The sequence below is a fragment of the Trematomus bernacchii genome, unplaced genomic scaffold (genome assembly GCF_902827165.1).
Source record: "Trematomus bernacchii unplaced genomic scaffold, fTreBer1.1, whole genome shotgun sequence".
NCBI classification, from domain to species: Eukaryota; Metazoa; Chordata; class Actinopteri; order Perciformes; family Nototheniidae; genus Trematomus; species Trematomus bernacchii.
In genome coordinates, this window is record NW_022987648.1 from 12,268,180 (window position 1) to 12,289,537 (window position 21,358).

The 21,358-nt window shown below is 38.2% G+C and overlaps 1 protein-coding gene across 1 annotated transcript; it reads right to left on the bottom strand.

Annotated features, from left to right (window-relative positions):
* Positions 1-938: 938 nt before the first annotated feature.
* cfap65 (cilia and flagella associated protein 65) lies at positions 939-20,651 on the bottom strand. The gene is made up of 33 exons (XM_034134431.1): positions 20,477-20,651; positions 20,136-20,238; positions 19,672-19,841; positions 19,357-19,574; positions 18,378-18,514; positions 18,074-18,299; positions 17,718-17,986; positions 17,051-17,245; positions 16,246-16,481; positions 15,997-16,153; positions 15,199-15,327; positions 14,263-14,514; positions 13,368-13,507; positions 13,160-13,244; positions 12,096-12,242; positions 11,806-11,971; positions 10,999-11,127; positions 10,529-10,742; positions 9,579-9,707; positions 9,333-9,423; positions 9,129-9,214; positions 8,931-8,997; positions 8,712-8,822; positions 7,989-8,180; positions 7,258-7,416; positions 4,637-4,774; positions 3,853-3,969; positions 3,540-3,674; positions 3,407-3,457; positions 2,550-2,767; positions 2,262-2,381; positions 1,136-1,489; positions 939-1,022 (listed from the first exon to the last, which is right to left on the bottom strand). The coding sequence occupies exons 1-33, from the start codon at positions 20,644-20,646 to the stop codon at positions 968-970; spliced, it is 5,166 nt and encodes a 1,721-aa protein (XP_033990322.1). The 5' UTR covers positions 20,647-20,651; the 3' UTR covers positions 939-967.
* Between the last annotated feature and the right edge of the window lie 707 nt (positions 20,652-21,358).

Genomic DNA, 21,358 nt, shown 5'->3' on the forward strand with positions numbered 1-21,358 from the left:
CAACGTTGTGTTGCAGAATGACAAATACTCATTCACTTTGGCATTTTATGACATACCATACTGACATTTTATGAAATGTTTATGACATGCTTTGCAAGCGTGAAGGTGGCTCTTTATATATATATATTTTTTAAAAGGTTATAGTATAGTTGTCGAAAATTCTGATAATTCAAACTAGTATGCTAATTAATATTGAAAGGCAAAGTAAGGTATGTTGAATATTTCATGAAAAAGTATAGTATTTTTAATACGACGTACTGTAATATGTATGTTTTTGTGGTTGTTTCAAAACACTATACAATGACTTTGTCATACACAAAAATGCTGATGATATGATATAATTCATATAAATATGATATCATTGAAACAGTATACTATGACTTTTTTTCAAATGTCTGAAATACTATATTATGATTTTTTTCAACGTCCTATACTATTAAAAGTCAATAACAGTTATGAAGGTATTCCCATACTGCACACCTGCCTGTATTGTTATTGACTGCTATTAATTTGATCACACGGACAGACAAAAATAGCAACACTGCAGGAATCAAGGCCTGAGGTTAGAAAAGTAAAGGGAATAAACTTTATAAGCAAAATGTAAAATGTTCTGTCCAAATGTTCTGGTATTGGTTGTGTGTAATACGATTAATGATGTCAGACGAAGACAACACTGTAAATATACTGTTTTCCTTTTGTTTATGTTTTCTTATGCCCTAAGCTTAAACAGTATACTTTCTTATTTATCTTCTTCAAGTTTTAAAATCAATGTAAAACTACATGCAGATGTCATTTAACAATGTTGCAAAATGTCACACAAATGCATCCTACTTAAAGTATGAAGTTTTAATGTTTCTCATTAACTTGCCATTTGTGCTTGAAGACAAGGGTAGGAGATTTTGAATCTCCTTTAATAATGCCCAAACATTTGGTAACATCTTTATAAACATAATTTATTAACTGCTGCTCACTTTATGAAATCTTCTTTCTCCTCCTCGGCCACGGCATTGGGCGTCCTGGTTCTGATGGAACACACACATGTTAGACATTTGGTTATATCTGACTAATGCAACAAAAAGAGGAGGGTGGTAACTCAGCCAAAGCTGGTGTTAGTGTGTTAACACTGTGTCTTCACCTGGTGGAAACTGGGGGCAACATAACCGTGCGGGGGTGCGCTGTGAGGATGAGCTCTCCTCCGACAGCTTCCATCATCAGATTCTGGAGCGTGTTCAGCAGAACCTCTTCACTCACGTCAGCAGGCACATGTTCAGGGTGTGGTGTCCCCTCACCATCCACTGGGCTGAGCTGATCTTCCTCTCCCTGGGTCCCACTGGACAGAAGTTGTGCTTGGGGTGCAGGGTAAGAAGAGGAGGAGGAAGGGAGGGAGGACGGAGATAAGGAGGGACCAGGTTTTCGAGGCTGGTAGGTGATGGGCTTCGATTCCATACTTATCAGAGACTGCGAGAAGGCTGGGTCATCAAGTATTCCCCTGGAGAAGAAAAGGGGGAGACCTTAGCTCTATGGATGCACCAGTTATGGACTTTTTAACAAATTGGAATAAGGACTTAATATTCAAATCACAGAAAGCACAATATTTGGTCAAATATGTGTTAAAAAAACATTTCATATTGCAACGGCAATTGTCGCAATAAGTAATTTTTATAAGTAGCCCATCCCTAATTAACACAAATACACAAAGGCAAGGGTTTGATATGAACATTTCATGTCATTATTATCTTTGCTAACTAACTTCGGCTTACAATATGAACTCTACCAAAATACACACAAAACTGTTAAAATAAAACTAAACCATACTGGAATTAGTTGATTAGATTAAGTTAAAAAAACAAATAACTGTATTGTGTCACAGATAGACACGTTTTTTTTCATTTTGTTAAAAACGTATAAGGTGATCAAAAATCATGTCACAAGATGTACTTTAAGATAAGATATACTTTATTAATTCCAAATTCTCATTTTAAAATTCTACAACAATCAACTTGCTTAGATTTTGTTTTATCCTGACCCAAAATAACGTTTTTATATCGTCCAAGTCCTTACTGGCTCTCACTTGACTGTATATTTGTATTCTCATTTCTTTATTTTTTGCAATTGTCACAGAACCCGACGTCATCTGGGATAAATAAAGTATTCTGATTCTGCTTGATATCAAAAAAGTTCCTCACTGCAGTGCAGAGGTCAGTGTGTATATATATATGTTGTCTTCACTGCATGTATCTGGGTGTCTGTGTGCACGTTACCTGAGCAGAGAGGTGAGTATGCGCATGGTGACGTCTCTATCGGGGCCTTTTCTCTGTGAACCCCGCCCAGCATGGAGGGAAGTGCTCTCAGGTTGCCGGGGATTGACTGACTGGAGGCATCTTGGGAAAACAGCACAGATATCAAAGTCACTTAACTTCAGTTTTTTAACTTCTACTTAAGTGATTACTAACATGGAAAAGGACGTTATGATATCAACATATGTATAACAACAATTCCCTTATAAAATATGTATTAAAGTCCAGTCTGTCTCAGTCTGAATGCGTTACCTGAAGTCACTGGACTGGTCAGGAAAGTGTGCACGGTACTCCAGAAGCCCGTGTGAGCGTGCAGTCACCCCCAGATGCAGCAGAGCCGGCAGGGGGGGTTCAGGGCACCTCCAAACGTTTCCCTTTTCTCGCTGCGCTCGCTTCTCAGCTCTTGTTATCTTGGTACATATCCCCCCCACTGTTTCACAAGCAGCACTGGCACAGATAGGAGGAAGAGTCTGGAGGGATCAAAGGGAAGGCTTTATGAATTAATTTGATACATTTTAAAATTACGTTCTTTAGTAAAGCTGCAAAAAGAGCATCTGAATCCCAGAAATATTGGAGTACAATGTGGACATTTGGACATATAGTGTTTATATAAATATTTGATTATATCTTCTTTTATTGGACATTTTACTTTAACTTCTTATGTTTATATAATATAATTTATATGATATAAATATCTGTATTCTACAGTTTGTCATTTTTTTTTAATATTCTTAATTTGACTTCTCAGAATTCATTTGTTTCTTATGTTTAATACACATATATATATATACTGTATATATATATATGTGTATTATATACACTTTTTTTATATATTTATTTTATTTGACATTTACTGTGCTGTGAGGCTTTATGTTCCATGTTTTAAATGACTTATATATATTTTTCAAATATTATAATAATAGACATCTGTCTAGGAAAAAAAGCTTCTTGGGTAACTTTGGCACATGAACACCAATGTTTATCAATGTACACTGTCCCTATCAAAAAACGAATATTATATTATTTTTAATTAATTAAAATAGAATACAATTAAGTATAAATCAATTAAATATTTACAAATAAACAAATTGACAACAAACGAGGAGCACCTTGTATTTCCTGAGTGGCGGCCCTTTTCTTACTGGAGCTGCTACAGGTTCCTGTAACAAGACAAAGGATGAATGTGTGGCAGAAGCCTTTAGCATGTCTGTCAACAATATGCCTTTGGATGTGAGGAAGCACCTTATCTATCAGAACTCCATAACTGTCTTTAATAATCTTATCCGTGATAGTGAATTCATCCCGCTGTCTCTTTTTCTCTTCCTCCAAATGCTGTAAAGCATCGTAATACCGAGTCAGAACGGCTTCCTGAAAAACCTGGAGAAAAGAAGAAAAAACGCATATCATTCCTAATTTAGAAAAAAGTAACTTCTAAAAATACTCTGCCAAACCAGGATTGAAATGAAATTGGAAAATGGATTTGAATTCACCAGGTTTAAAAAAAAAAACACACACTTGATGCTGCTTTAAATCTACACTAGCACTGCTGTGGTACCTGACAGATGATATCCAGCTGATAAACAGCAGGGTAGTCAGTGGAGGTGAAGGTGACACCACAAGGCGCACTCTCCCCTGGACACAGAGTCCCTCGCTCTGGATGGATCTGCACTGCCTGGCACAACAGAAAACACATTTTCAAACGTAAACAATATCACCACTCTCATACCGGAAAATTCTAGTTTAAGGTGGTATGGGTCATGCAAATGACAAATCATTGTTTCATCACTCTTTTTGTTTTTAAAAAGCCAAAGATACAAATATTTTAAGAAATTGGGAGAATCAAAGACTTGCAATATCTCGTTTTCGCTGATTTTGAAAGAAAGTCTGACAAAAAGAGGGAGGACATGCATGTTTCATGTTCAAAATGTTCAAATGTACATACAAAGATACGATATATTATTATATTATCAGAATACTTTATTCCTCCAGATGGGAAATTGGTTTTAACAATAAAAAAAAAAGACAAAAATATGTATATGTAGGTAAAACGTCTTCATTTCATTTTTTTTGTAAATAGAATAAAATAGAAAGACATTTTATTTATATTAACAGTTAATATATAATAATGTGTATACTACAACATATGCAGTGCAGTATCAGTACTAATAAAGATGTTAATGATTAATTAATTATTCTAAAGAGGGTTTAATTGCTAATGGTGAAATAACTAGAGTCTATGTTGACTGCCTGTAGTTCTGAGGGAGGAGTTAAACAGTATTACACAATAATATACTGTATATATATATAAATTCACAGTGTACATGTACATCTTCCAGTACCTGCTTATTGCTCTGCAGCTCCCATGTATAATGGACAGTGTCTGTGTGGGACACATTGGTCAGGAAGAGGATTCTTGAGGATTGTGAGCACACAGTGATGTCACCGAGAGAGACACTGTCCTCTGACAGGAAGACCACCTACGCACAGACACATAGAGAGGAATGCATACAGCTTCAAATAGGGAGTAGAGTAGACTGTAGACTGAACAAATGCAAGTTGAATTATGATTTAAAGGGGACCTATCATGCAAAATGCACTTTTTGATGTCTTTTATACATATATATGTGTGCCCGGTGTGCAGAGGTGGGGACTCGAGTCACATGACTTGACTCGAGTCAGGCTCGAGTCGCATATTTTTTTACTTGAGACTTGCTTGACTAACATTGATAAAAGACTTGACTTGACTTTGACTTGGTATTCATGACTTGAGACTTGACTTATGCTTGAGACAGATGACTTGAAAGGACTTGACTGTTTAAAATTAAATATTTGCGTTTGTTTTTGTAGTGAGATATTACGTTTAGTTTTTTCGAAAAACGTGATTGGGTGATTATAGCGCCGTGCGCAAAAACCTGGCAACCCACGAGACGGCAGGAGTGTCAGTTAACATGGCAGCGGCTAGCGTTACTCCAAAAATAGTGAAGTTTGGATTCAAGGATTATGTTGTCGATGACGCTAATAAGAAGAGAACAGCGGTATGCAGGGTCTGCAGCATAAAGATCAGTGACACGACCACCACAACATCCAACTTCATTCGTCACTACAAAAAAACCCACAGAGAAAGTGCGTGAATGTGTTGTGTTAGCTAGAAAGCTAACGTTAAGTTTAAGCTACATTAGACTTCGTTTCAAATCGATTAAGCATTGCAAAGAGAAGACAAAACGGTAAATTAACACTAGAACCGCCAAGGGATTCATTTGTACTAACCCTGATACTGACGGGCTGTAGGAGAGAGAGAGAGAGAGAGAAGAGAGAGAGGAGAGAGAGAGCGAGATGAGAGAGAGAGAGGAAGAGAGAGAGAGAGATAGGAGATAGCGAGGTAGAAGAGAGAGAGCAGAGATCGAGAAGATGAAGATAGATGAGAGAAGAGAGATCTCCATGAAGGTCTATCTCGTAAGATAGATATCATAGAACGATCACTCTCTCTCATCTCACTCTCTCTCACGTATCGAATACTTAAGCTCGCTATAAGCGAGAGTAGGACCAGCGAATCCTCGTTTATTTCCCCTGTGTTATTCTCCGAATGTTACTTGTACAACTTATTTGAATAATGTAGTTCATCTACTTTTAGTAGTTTGTTTAAATGTTTTAATTATGTTGTTTTTGTTTGTAGAAGTGCATCATAACTTGATTTATTGTAAAATGAATCTGAACTTTTTGATCTGTTATGATGATAAACTGAAGCAATTTCTAAATTAACCCAATTAACTGAGTTTTAAATCGTCCTACTTAGTTTATAAGGAAATTATGAAGAGGAACAAATTAAATGATTTGAAAATGATATCTATGTAGGTGCTGACGCTGTTGGCGGTTCTAGTGTTAACAGAAATTTAAATTAAATATGTGTAATGGCAAATGCCATATATGATTTTCTTACCTGGAATTCTGCCTTTTTGAACAGACTTTTTGATTGAGTCCTAGCTATATTGTCTGCAGTTCTAGGGTTAATATGAATCTGATATGATTGTCATCGGTCTAAATTAGATTTCAAATGATTAACTGTGTATGTAATGAAGATCATAGTGTGGGTTGAATCCATTTTCATAACCACTGTCTTTTAACTGATTTAAATGCGGAAACTGGGCTTATTCATCAGAATTGTGTATGACTTGACTTGATCTGAGCAATGACTTGACTTGACTTGCTTGACTCTCACCACAGTGACTTGGGACTTGCTTGATACTTGTAGGTCAAGACTTGAGACTTGCTCATGACTTGCACATGTAGGACTTACTCCCACCTCTGCCGGTGTGTCGGGGAACTCACGCAGCGTCAGAAAATAAAACCCTCTCTCTTTTCCTCTGTACCCACATCTCTAAAAATGGGGGTACGTCCGATATGACGTAATATCGGAAATGTGGACCCACGGCACGATCAGAAAATTGCCAGAAAATTGCCATCAGAAACAATGCCCAACTGTTTTGGACGTAATATGGTCGGTGTTTACATTAGCATCGCTAACACTCAGAGCTAACCTGTACTGGAGAGCATGTGTGTGAAGAAGCTGGAAATAAAAAGGAACTCACCTTGTGGTATAACCGGCAAGAGAGAAAGCCTTTGAGCTCCATACTGTTTCAGAAATAATCCTTGATAATCCATGATATGTCGTTTCATCCCGGCAGTATTTAGTTTAGACAGTCGCTGCCTGGTCCCGCATGAGCTCAGCCCCCTCCTTTTTTATTTGTTATCAATTTTTTTTTTTTTTAAAGCTTTATACCCAAAATCAGCACTTTTGTAACAGGAAGTGAAATAGAGGGATATGAGGCATGGCTAGAATGGGTGATCTGTTTGGTATTTTGAGCAAAACACTTCATAGACATGTTTTTTATATATTTTTATATATCTGAGACCTATGCTATTGCCTAAAAATAGCATGATAGTAGTCAAGAACAGCTCCCACCTGTCCCGGGAAAGGCCCTTTCTGGACACAGGGTTCAGATGCCTTCATATCATTGCAGTGAGATGGGATTTTGGAGATGAGAGTGGGAGAATCCAAACCACATCCCTCAAACTTCACAAGCGTGGAATCCCCGTCCTCCACGTGGATCGGAATATCCACCTGTTATTACACAGTAAGATATTACACAGATTGGACAATTAGCTACTTAGGTATAAATGCAATGGTATATGTCATTATTCTGAATTAAAAAAAATTGTTTATCGTTTCTTTTTACAAAAGTATACACATTTCTGTTGCTGTTTAGTGACATGAGTGTATTTTTTTGTACTTCTTTTTTGACTTTGTTTTGTCCAACATGTGCTTTTTTTTCAACATAATACTGACATGAAGGAAAGACAAACAGAAAAAATATATACTATATACAAATAAATATTGCTTAAAAAATAATAAAATTGTTATCAAACCTATACAAATGAAAATGAAAAAAAATTCATATAAATATTAGTAATATTAAAGGGGATTATAAAAAAATTATAAAACATATTACACGATGATGGTGATATATAAAGTGGAGTAACGAGAGGTTCTACATTGCTATGAGCTTGATGATAAAGCTACACCTACAATATAGAGACACATGTTGCCTTTTGTAGGAGCAGCCCAAACCAGTTGTCTGAAAAGCAGTGGTAAGAGGGCGGCAGCAGGACTGCAGATTATGGCTCCATCCTTACGTGGTACATCTTGGCCTCCAATGGAGAGAAGATCCATCCCAGCATGGCCGTCTCTCCAGGACGGACCTGTCCCTCTGGATTGAGGCAGCACAGCACTGGATGGTTAAAGTTGTCCTCCTGCAGCTGTAACAACACGGCCGTGCCCACCGTATAATGGACCGGCACTGCACCGCGATTGTGTATTTTATACACCTGGAGGCCAAACAAAGGTATACAAAGTCACCCTGTTTTTTTCCAGTCTTTCAGAGAAGCTAAGGTCAGAATGATAACAAAAACATGTGTAACAAAATAAAGTTCCTTTAATAATTTTTTAAGGTTCATTTTTTTTAATCTGGAAAACAGGTGGGGGGAATAAATTATGGCAGGTTATTTCTTTTTTTGTTAAGGAAATATTGTTCTAGCGTTGGTGGTTGCACTACTACCATTCTTAACAGGATTAATAACTAATGTTTTCTTAAAGGTCCCATGTCATGGCCATTTCTACTGATCATAATTCCATTGTTGAGGTCTACTAGAATAGATTTATATTGTGCAATTTTCCAAACTCACATTGGTTTTTCATACAGCATCTCTGTATACTATACAGAGATGCTGTATGAAGATGTTTCACTGAGTTCTTATATGGAATATTATACTCTAAGTTGGAGTGCAAACATTTCAGCTCACTTTGAAAAGTTCACTCCTTCTAGGCTTTGTTGGATGTTAGAGAAATGAAACACACACCTGTTTTGGAGGAGTACAGTCTCCAATAGTTACAGAAGTGAAGACATGTCGCTTGGAGGCAAAGTGAAGAAAGGGTCTGTCTCTCTCCACCGTCACCCCCTGAAAGTTCACCTGCACACAGAACCACAAGCCATGGACGTGAAGTCAACATCAAATATCAAACAAAGTTAGACTTGATTAAAAATGAGCCTTGTGTCACTATATGGATTTTTGCCTCACCAAGATCTCTCTGCCATAAGAGAGTTTGAACACGACAGGAAATCGATCCATACCAGCGAAGAGATGGCTGCAAAGGACCAACTTTTTATTATTGTGGGACCACTTATTAGTGTTATCTGCTTTTAAACAATTCTAACCCTTGCAAATGTCAGCAAATTGTCTGAAATGATCCTCCTGTATGGTGAAATAATCTCTGACCTGTAGGTGAAGCTCACCGCCCTCTGCTGGCCAGGAAGTAAAGTCCCAGAACGAGGAGTAATGCTGAACAGTTTGTTGTTTTGAACCTGTCGGTGAGATGAACATATAGTATGTGTGCTTACTTTCTGTCTGTATCTTTATCAAAAATAACATATTTTGATATTATTTTATATTTAAAACCCTTCTGGAAGGGACTGGTCTGACCTTCATCTGGTACATTTCAGTGCTGCTGAACTCTCCGGTCTCTGCCCAGTACTCCAACTCTATCTGTTGGTCCTCTGGAAACAAGAATGCCCTAATATTGAAAAGAGAACATTCAGTAGACATTAAAGTTTAAAATCAAGCCACATGTTTAGCTGTGAGCAATGTATGAGATCTTAAATAGAATGCTAAATGCAGTTATCTTAGCCTTCAATTGACTGTATTCTCTAGAGTCAGCTTTTTACCCACCAGTCTACAGGGATGGAGCCAGGGTTGTGAAACATCAACCCAAACACTGAGGGCTCTGAATTTAGAGGAGTGGCACTGAAGTTGAAATCCAACATGGCGTTGGTGAAGATGGAAGGAGAACTGCTCACACTAGAGGCAGGAAGAGAAGACACATCATGAACACACCACATCCTAACAATGTAAATACAGGACATATCTTGTCAAAGTAGAATTCAGGTGTGATTGCATTTTGTTTTGTTATAATAAACAATACAATTATTCATACATTATATACATTTTCAAGTCTCAAAAAGCCACTGTAGACACCTTTTAAAACAGACATTTCCATCACGTTGAATTATTTGTTTCCTCATCTTTAAGAACTACTTAGTTAAGAACTATATCTTGTTAATGTCTTGAGTACCAGTTGCTCATGTGTGTGTCTTAATTAGCTGGCAGTGGGAAGAGTATTTTATCTTCCTTTAACAACAGTTGTTGCCACTAGGTGTCAACAGAAATCGATCAAGGTCTTAATTTCTTTTTAAAATACAATGTTTAAATGAGAATTTACATATTATTTTAAGTGGATTCAATCAATTAAAAATTAAAAATGTAATTGTGTTACTCACACCAATAATATTAAATAAATCATAAGAAATCACGAGTTTAAAATACTAGTGTATACTTGTATTTTAGGGGAGAAATAAAACAAATACAGGTCTGGTGTTGTAATAAAGAAATGCATGACAAACTGGTAAGAGAAATCAGAGGGTTTTTTACTTTATTGTACAGTAACATGATGACAAGTCATGTTATTTTTCCAAAGCTTAGCTCGTATGGTTCTATACTTGCTGCCGATATCAAATTGTGAGCATTATGTGTTCATACAGTGGTGAGCTTTTCTGGGAGGAAGTGTTATTTTTCTTCACGTATTAAGGTCTTACATTGAGAGCCATAATGCTTTTCCTCACCTGTGTCTGATAGGCGTTCTGTGAGTGAGTTCAGCGGGGCAGGGGTTGGACAGCATGAGCTCATTGAGGCGGTCCAGTGAGAATAGTTTCCAGAGGTGCCCCTTGCTGAGTCTGCTCACACTGCCACCACTGCACACATCAATCACCCGCAGAGTGGGAAACACACCCTTAGCTCGCACTTCACACACAGCTTGAAGAGGGGATGAAGCCAAACCTGAGAAGATATAGAACAGAAAGGAGCAATAAGTGTCACGTAATATAAAATGAAATGGCAAGTATAGGCAGGTTTCTAAGGCAATTCAAAGTGTATTAAAACACATAAAAAAATGATATTCCGATACAAATCAAAACAAGCTCAAATTGAATTTAACAGGTAAAAGATGAAATGAAAATGGAATAAAAGTAACAGTGCAGTACAATTTAATAAAAGGCAGCAGCAAATCATTTAAAACTGATTTCTTCTCATCTACCAATGGCGTTCAGCGTCTGGTAGCTGATGGTCCACAGGTACTGGGCTCGTCTGTTTAGCCTGACGGTGGATCGGAGCAGCATCTTGGAGCGTGAAGCGATGGTTCCCATTGCACAGTCCAGCTTCAGGGCTAAAGGGCAGACAGGACACAGCTAGATACAGCACTGTTCCAACTACTACACCTGTATGTGTTATTCATTTCACTCTCATCACTCGCTCATAGTCTTTTTTATGTGTGTTTTGCCAGGGTAATTTTACTTCGGCACTGTTTTACATCTGTCAGATCAAGTGTTATTTTTGTTATACTTATTTAAACTCACAAGAGGCTTAAGTGCTCTAGTAAGCCATGATCTGAATGGGACTAAAAGCTTGGGATTAGCACTGATAAAAATATATTTATAGAAAAAAAAAAGATACATGACAGTAATACTACATAACTTTTTAGCATACATTATGTACTGTGTGTTTGAAGTGCATTGAGAGCTTGACATTTACATGAAAGAAAACATAAATACTTTAAATCTTGGTGGTGCAAATCAGCTATTGTGGCCAAAATGAGTTTTACAACAACATACAAACAACTTAAAAAGATAAGCATGGCAAATCCTCTCAAGTCAAAACAAACAAGATGAAACGAATGAGACTTCACCAACTGATCACATTTTTACTTGCAAGTTACCTTAATGGAGGGAAATATTGAATTGACACCATTAATTTTCCCTACTGACCATTACACATGCTGAGAGCTGATCAATATCATGTAAATACATTAAGGGAAGAACAGCAAACCCATCACGAAATAGAATACCATTTGGCTCAGTCTCGGGGTCATAACTAGGTTCCTCGTCCAGAAGCGTCTGCTGCACAGAGAGACAAAAGGAGACGGTACAGGGGCTGTTGTTCACCAGAGGAACCTGAATCGACCGGTAGCTTCCAACCAGAGCCTCCCCAACATCCAGAACAGCTTTCTCTGCCTGTGGAGGAAGAGAAATACACACGGCTTTTTACGGCTATTTCTTGAAAATGCACATACAGTTCCAGTACATGCATACACCCAAACACACGCACAGAAACGCCCAACCACATTGACAGTCCCACCTCTATGAAGCCTTTTGAGCCCGTCCCCACCACTACAAGGGTAAGTTGTGACTTGTTACATCCAGTAGTCTGCATTGACCAGAAGGTGAAAGTGGGTTTCAGTGTGTATGTTTTTTCTTCCAGTGGGCTGAAGGACCATGTCTGGACCTGTAAATTCACAGTTAAAAACAATCAATCAATCAAATGTCATTTATAAAGCACAATATTACATATTTCAAATTTGTTTCAGGAGGCTTTACAGTGTGTACACAGCATACAATACCCTATGTTAATATAACCTTGCAGCGAATAGGGAAACACTCCCCCCAAAAAAAAAACATTGATGGAGAGAATTAAAAGGAAATCTTTGAGAGAGCAACACAGGAGCGATCATTCACCCAGGACGGACAGACATGCAAAAGATGTAATGTGTATACATTAAAGAACATAACAAAATTACAAAATAGGAACAATGTGAGCGTATTTAAAGGGGCCCTATTATGTTTTGGGGGTTTTCCCTTTCCTGAAGTGTGTTATATAGGTTTCTGTGCATGTCAATGGTCTGCAAAGACTAAAATCCCAGAGTTCCCTCCAGATGGAGTTTCCCACACACTCCCCCCCCTGCCTGAAACACCTCCATTGGACTCCTTTGTTTACTTCTGTGACATAGTGACATCACTATGTAACACTTGCACTTCTATTGGTTTGCGCTCTAACACATTGTATATTATAGGCTAAGGGGCGGCACGTCTGTAAGTGGTTGACCAATCACAACAGAGCCGGCCAGCCAATGATCAGAGCAGACTGGGCTCTGGTTTCAGACAGAGGGTGAAAAGAGGTGCTGCAGCACAGGCAGTATGAGAAAAATAAAGACCTTTTTGAACATTAAAGCATGTAAACATGTCACAGTCGAGGGACAAAATACAAATATGAACCTGAAAATGAGAATAAAAAGGGCCTCTTAAAAAATTCCAGGAGGATGTCAAAATCTTCCGGGTGGACGTAAAAAAAAACATATTATCCCCAAAGAAAATCAGTTACACAGTCTCTTCTTGCATAATTGTATGTCTGATTCAGTTTCTCACTGATTTCTCATTGGGATGCAGTTCTCCAGCATCTGGTTCAACAGAGATAAGCTCCTGGTCTGGCTCTGGAATGCTCCACTGGAATCTATCATGAAAGGACAATCACAGAGAGCCAGCTGTAGAAAAGATTAATGATGCCCCAGACTACAATTAGACTCTGAAAAATTACAAAAATGTCACAGGAAAAACAACCGTTATGGCCACAAACCGTAGAGGTAGGCTGCTGAGATTTCGTATGTCAACGGTGCGCTGTATTCGAGAGCCCACCACTGTAGGCTGGAAATATAAACTGTTGCCTTCTTTCAGAGACACACTCACCTTATCCACCCAAAGGACAACGTTCAGGTCCTAAAGGGACACAGAGACAGATGCACAGATGAAATCACCTGTGTAACATGTTTACTTTCCTGTGTGACTTAAGTACAGGTGAACAAAATAGTTTTGCAAGGAAAATCGAGGTGTTTCATCTCATCAACAGATGGGAACTTTGTGTTGTTGTTGCTAGGATCATTTTAATTTTTATATTAAAAGTGTGTTTTTTTAATTATGTTTTGATACATTTTAACCTGGATCTGTGTGTCTTTGATTACCTTTAAAAGCACTCTTTAAATAAAATATATTATTATTATTATGTTGCAGAGACAAAAACGTTTCTAGCCAAAAGACATAAGTGAATATTGTGTATGTGAGCATACCTCAATAAACACTCGCTTCTACTGGCTAGCACTCCGACACATTGTACAGGATAGGCGAATGGGGTAGGACACCTTTTAAGAGGTTGACCAATCACAACAGAGCCGGCCAGCTAACCAATCAGAGCAGACTGGGCTCTGGTTATAGACAGAGGGTGAAAAGAGGTGCTGCAGCACAGGCAGTATGAGCAAAATAGAGCACTTTTTGAACATTAAAGCATGGAAACATGTCGGAGTGGAGGCACACAATACAAATATGAACCTGAAACTTAGCATAATAGGGCCCCTTTAGAACTAATCTTAGTGGTCCATTTTAGCCTTTCGTGGCCAATACAACAATAAAAATGATCCTGAAAAATGGTCACAATGTTTTTCCCCTTGTCCTCTTTTATCCTGTGCAGTGTAGAGTACCTCTGTGTGGTTGGCCGCATTAAGCTGAATGGGCCAACTGAGCCTCATTTTGGGACTTTCTTCTGTGGGAGTTGTTCTGAGGGTTAGGATTTGGTGGTTCCCAGGTGGGATGAAACCACAGGTCGGAACTACAGATACGTATTCTGACAAGGCGGGGTTTGAGCTGGGGTCCAGACAGAAGGTGAGGGGCAGGTCTCCACAATTCTGGAGGAGCACCGTTCGGTAGGAAAGAACACTGAGTGTTGGAAAGGCCTTGAAGAAAAAAAAAATGACAGTTACCAAAGTATAGTATGTTAGTGTACTTCCATGGGAAAATGGCATTTGCAAAGGTTTTAAAGACAGTTTTATTATAACAGGACCTTTGTATTGAAACGATACATTGGATTAAACAAGATTAGATTAGAATAGATTAAATGTTATTAGATTAGACTACATTATATTTACTTTATTAATCAAAAATTGGGAGATTGTTTTGTTACAGCAGCATGTTAACAAGGCATTGCACATGAGTTTAAAATAAGAAATAAACATGAACAGTACAAATATACATATCAACAGTAGACAGATATATATCTGAAAGAATACACAAAAAATAAGTTTGGATATACACTACAATAGACCAATCTACTCCAAATATATATATACATAGGATGCTATATATTCATTTTCCAAATATGAAAGGCAGTACCAGCTTTTGTAAAAAGTGAAATGCAATGAGGTATAATGTGAATATAATATTGATATACAAATTGGTCAAGGTTATTGTAAGGTCCGGAGTCAGATACAACCAAAAAAAAGAACTAAAGAAACTATAAAGCAGAAATATCATCTTGATTTATTTTCTGTTTATTGAGCGAAAGACACTATAAAATGAGTGAGAGATTCAGAAAAAGAGAGAATGACATGTCGTAACGTTTGTGATATTCTCGTGCTTACCACTTGACAAGGCGTCAGAGAGCAGTTGGGGATGAAATGCTCTTTGCCCGGCTGAAAGGAGTGGCCTATGACTCTGACAGTCACACACCAGGGGGGGCACAGCAGTCGCTCCTCTAGGGGAGGATTGTCCTGCAGGACCAGAGAAAGAAGACAATAGATGAACATGTGCATTCAACCATGAAGATACAAACTCAAGAAAAGCAAAGGTAACATTTATGGCTAAGGTACAGCAGTCATGATATTCTTTTATAGCGTTACGTTCAACAGACAAGTACCGAAGAGAGGAGAGAAAAATTGGAGATCGGAACAAAAGTGATTTTTAATTTTAGATCTGGGATTAAAGTCAAAATTCTGATATCAAAGTCAGGATATGGAGAATAAAGTCCTAATTCTGGAGAAAAAAAAGTGAATTTTAAACTTTAAACTGAGAAAAAATTAATGTTTTCTCAGAATTCTGACTTTATTCTCAGAATAAACATTTCTTGTTTGTCCATTCAAAATGAGTCCCCTATCTACGGCAGAGGAGTAGGGTCACATGCGGAAGAAAATGTGAGTTATTTTTTTTTTTGTGTGCCGAGATTAAACTGAGAATTCTGAGAGAACATTCAGAATTTTGGGAAAAAATAACGTATTTTCTCAGTTTAAAGTACAATATTCACTTTTGGTCAAATGTCAAAAATGTTTTCACATGTGGCCCTTATCCTTTTCCGTAGACAGGATGACTCATTTTGAGTGGACAAACATGTGAGCTGTTTTTTCAAAGAAGAAAGACATCCCTTGATTATCAAACAACCTTACCTTATAGTATGCAAAGCATTCAAGTTGAGCTCCGTGCAGAGTGCTCGGCTGCTTGGGGTTGTAGGTGACCCTGAATGAGGTGGACTTCAGAGGAGGCAGGTCACATGATGAGGGAGAGACAGAGAACGGAGAGTCTTCTCCAGCAGTCCACACCAGGCTAGAGCGGAATAGTGTGAAACAAATATCAGATTTAACAAGAAAACAGATATTGTAGTCGAGTTTTCTTCCATGACAAAATAACACAGATACCTGAGTTTCCCCCTGGTGTGGTTTGTGATGGAGACAAACTGAGAGGAGGTGGATGAAGTAGACACAGAGGAGGAGGTTTTGTGGGTAAACAGTAGCTCTCTGGGCATCACAGATACATGTGGGGGCGATGCAGTAGAGCTGGAAGGGAGGGGGTCCATGCAGCCCAAGCAGGATTGGTAATATTCCTCCATGGGATCTCTGGACACAACACCAGCACTGTCTGGCTTCTGGAGAGACTGATACAAAATTACATATTCAAATACACAATTGAAAACCTATGACTGCATATTTTTGTAAACTACATACTTTTACGTATTGTTGTCATATAGTGCACATATGTAGTTTAACATCTTATTTTTATAAAAATTATTTCTAATCTGATTTACATTACATTTTAATGCACATTTTTGCAATAATTCTTTGGGTGTATATTCGTGTTATTTTAATGTATTTTGATCTTTTCATTGCACATTTTTACTTATTTATTATTTTAAAGTCTTATGTTGATATCATTGTTGTTAAATCTTTTTTTTATGCTAATATTGTCATTTAAATGTTCTTTTCCCGTTTTTATATTGCATATTTTATTTAGTGCATATAAATAGTTTGATTGAGTTTTATTTTATTCTACCTTTTAAAAGCACATTTTTACTTAACTTCTTGGGTTTATATAATAATATGTTATTATATTTTTAAGAGAGCAACTGTCATGAAACCCAATTTTGCCAATTCTTTGGTGAAATTGATTATTTATTTATTTTAATCTAGAACAATCAGCAGGTTGCTTCTCTTTGTGATACCTCACCTCCACTGCAGGGGAGAGAAGTTCCTGGTGGTCCATGCTTGCATCCTGATTCTGCAGCATGGCACTGGGAGTGTCTGCCGGGTCGTGTCTGCGGTACCAGTGCAGCTTGTAGAGAACCAGGTGCTCAGGCTTCAGTACGGCTGGCTGATGCAGCTCTGAGTGACAGGTACCAATCAGGTCCAGGAACAAGGGCTCCTACAGCGAGAAGAGAATCAGAATCAGAACACTTATTTATCCTTGGGGATATCTTGTTTCAGGACAGTTGCTCCATTTTGGAATAAAATAAAATGAAAGATACAAAAAAAAAAAAAAAAGATTAATAAAAAATTAAATGTATTTATATGTGAAATAAAGAGATAAAATAAAATAGAATAAACATATAAATATATTCAAAAACAAAATGTTAAAGTATCATGACCCATAAACGAAGAAAAAAAATAAAGATTACAAATATTCATATAGACATTAGAAGTGCAAAATTGCAGAATGTACCACCTTATGCAACATGTTTATTACATACATACAGTGGTGTATTACTATTAATAGGATAATAATGCTGAGTTGCATAGCTTAAAAACATTTGGCTGCTGAAAGGGAAGTAAGAGTTATGAGGAAGAAATCATGAATATTGATGATGTTTAAATGTGAGCTGCATATTGGCTCCTACCCTGTGCAGTATGAGACATGCCACTCTCCTGTGGTGAGCAATGGTCTGCCTGGGCCTATAGACCGCCCTTAGGGTGGTGCAGCTATGGGGGCGAACAGCGCCACACGCTGGCTGGAAGCTGAACACACTGTTCCCACTGCAGTCCAAGTCCCATTGGAAGAGAGCTTCAACGTGTGAGGAATTAAGCAGCTCCAATGTCTGTACAACTGCTCCTCCTTCCTCAACACAGCCAAAGTCCACCACAGAGGAGGACAGGGACACATTGGGACCTAGTTACAAAGAGAAATACTTCTTATACACAATAACTGTAGTTTTACCCAATAGACTATAAGAGTGTGTTTCTGTGTGTCCCCTACCTAAACAGTTTCCCGTCATTTTGAGTTGCGTCACATTCTCCAACCCTCTATATTTTAGAGATAAGTAATCCACAGAGACTCTATCCACCACAGCAGGAGTATAGGTGACTGTAGCCCGTAGCGATCCACCGGGCGCCACCTCGCCCTGGGTCACATCACAGCTGAACTCTGACCTCTGCAGGGGCAACCCATTGGACAGAAATAAAAGAGAGAATCGTGCAGTCACCTGTAGGAGAAGGGGCAAAAAGAGTGATTAGAGGGAGTGTCACTGATTTGCTTTGGTGAATCTTTGCGTACTACTCACATGGGAGGGGTTGAAGATGTCGACGTGTTTCTGTAAACTTTTGCCGACAGCAACAGAGCCAAAGTGCAGCTCTGGATGATACTGTTCTTTTTCATCCTTGGTTCCTGGACTTTTCAGGTGAAGAAATGGGAATTTAGCTGAAAGAAAAAACAAGAACAAGTCAGAGAGTATTGGTTCATCGCTTTCTTTAACAAAGTTTCTCTGACAATAATATATAGCCTGTTGCCATATGGTTCAATCCACATAATGTCAGTATATCAAGACTGACATCTCTTCTAAGATTTGCATTGTACAGACAAGAGAAAAGCTTGGTAAAAAGTAGCTAAAGTGCTTTGTTTGAAGATCCTATCAGTCATTTTTAGACCATTGGATATGTTTTTCTAACTTTACTAATATAACTAAGGTTACAAACCAGCAATCAAGTTTAGAGCATGTTTAATCGTTTAATATGGTTAACTTCTTGAGCAAGGATCATATCATTCATTGTTAGATGATATAGATTTAAAGGGTCCTATTATTTTCATTTTCAGGTTCATATTTGGTCTACTGTGAAATGTTCACATATGTTCAAAAAGCTCTTTATTTTTCTCATACTGCCTGTGCTGCAGCACCTCTTTTCACCCTCTGTCAGAAACCAGAGCCCAATCTGCTCTGATTGGTTAGCTGACTGGCTCTGTTGTGATCGGTCAACCGCTTCGAGATGTCCCGCCCCCTATCATGTACAATGTGTTGGACTGCTAGCCAATAGAAGTGTGGGTGTTACGTACTGTAGTGATGTCACTATGTCGCAGGATACAAATGGGATTTCAGCGCTTGCAGACCATATACATGCACAACAACCTATACAATTGTTTAGATATCATATTGTCTGTGGTACTCGTATACGTGATCGCCTATGTTTATAAAGCCTGACAATTTCATTGGTAATCTTTCTCTGGGTAATTCATCTCAATTTGCCCTGTCTCAGTTCATACAGTACCTAGTCCCTGCAGCAGAACATTGCAGCAGCTCTCTGCCTTGTCCCCTTCGTCCCCTTCTTCTCCAAACCTGCAGTCGACCTGTTGCTGGTACACCAGGGCCTCTTGTGGTTGGAACTCCACCATGATGTTACACTCCTGACCGGGCTTCAACACCCCCTGCTCGGGGCTTAGCTGGAACGGTTCTGTGCAATCCAACTCGAACCATGTTTGGAGTTTACTGTGGGAAGAAGAAAAGCACACACAAATATTAGATTCAAATACATTTATTTAAAACTTGTATTCATTATTTTTTCTTCTTCACATTGGTTTCATACCTGACATTTTTGAGAAGGAAAGTGGTATATGACGTGTTTCCGACAGCACAGGGTGGCAGCAGCACAGAGTCAGGCAGCTCCAGGGCACAGCAGGGAATGGTGGCACGGAGGCATACTTGGAAGCTGCTGCCATCTTTACTTTCAAAATCAATGCTGTCCTCATACTCACACTATGCAGGGCAGTAGGAAAGAAACACAAACACAACACATGAAACAAGAGAGGTAGATTGTGTCATATCAATATTATATTGATACAATTAATCATCTATTTCAGCCAAATGTACTTCTTGTGGTGTCATCATGTATACACAACTTCATCATTAAAAAAAGATGGTCTAGATCTAGAATTTTACTTTGAGTTATATCTGACCATTTCTAATAGTAAGATAGCCCAAGTTTGTAAGCCCTGGGGTAAATGACTACAATTATTCCTAACAATTATGTATAAGATTGTGATGGGTTACCCTCTTGAGTGGTCTAAAGCTGATTGGCACAGAGAAAGAAGTCCCTGGGCTAATAACGATGGTATGGGGAACCAAGGTGGTGAAAAACTTGGACACTGGAGGTCTGTGAGGGGGGAAAGATAGGATATAAAAGCCATTGGATAATCATGTCATATGCACAATATCTACAGCGTCAATCCCAAGCTCAGTGCAACATACAAAAGACATACAAATTGTGCAAGACAATGGTGCAATTAACACAATCGTGCAAGTAAATGCATGGAAAATAACCCAGATCGTGTGAGGGTGTATATGAGAATACCTATATGAGTGTATGCATACTGGTGTGTGTTTTTGAATACCTGACGTGTAGCTTCTGAAGCCTGATATGAACATTCTTTAACACTAATGTTTTGGTGAACTCTCTTCCCAGGTCCCAGTCCTCCCAGACCAGCTCTGGCTTCATTTCCAGCCCCAAGACGGAGCTGCTTTGGCTGGATTCTTGTCGCTGGTACCTTCCAACCCGCTGCATTTTGTGACTCCCTGGATCCTGTTGGGTGAGGCGTTGCAAAAGACGTGTTTTGAGAGCAGACACAGATCAATATTTTTCAAAGAAATTGCCGAAGACAACCTACATAAGAAATTATTCAAAATATTTTTTATTTAATTTTTTGCAGGGTTTGAATGGATATTTTCAAATCTGATATCTACATCTTGAAAAACCCACACTCAATTTTGTTTTGCTAACATTAAAGTATGTGATTGACCAGTTCTAAATCAAAATGCTTACTGAACATCATTGTGTGTCATTATGTCAGAGCAACTGATAAAGAATACAAAAATTAGGTCAAATGTATTTCAGTTCTGTGTCCACCAGTGCAACTGTTTCAGGATTTAGGCCTATGTTAATTGTATTATATATGATGAAGGGTTTGTATGGGGCATTCTCTCTGCCATTGCCTCTTGAATAGCAGGTTGTTAATCCTCATAGGTAAATGTTTAAATAAATAGGCAGAGAACCAGGCTTTAAAATGCACAACAGATTTAGGTATAGGCTGTTGTTGATCATGGACCATTTTGCTTATTTAAGGAGGGATTAAAAACAAAGCTTAACATATTGGAACACAGGAAAAGCAGACCACATATTATTCATTGATGATAAGCTGTTTCTATTGAAACTGTTTTTTTATTTATCATTTCTGTACAGACCTGAGAAGAGCTGGGTAAAGTGCTTTGTATGATTG

Excerpts from the sequence above, each read along its gene's own strand:
- cfap65 (XM_034134431.1), bottom strand. The coding sequence starts at position 20,646 with ATGCAGCGGGTTGGAAGGTACCAGCGACAAGAATCCAGCCAAAGCAGC. Across the intron at positions 15,328-15,996 it reads AATGCTTTGCATACTATAAG|GACAATCCTCCCCTAGAGGA; the intron begins GTAAGGTTGTTT and ends CTGGTCCTGCAG. Across the intron at positions 9,424-9,578 it reads GGCTCCATCCCTGTAGACTG|GGCATTCTTGTTTCCAGAGG; the intron begins GTGGGTAAAAAG and ends TTTCAATATTAG.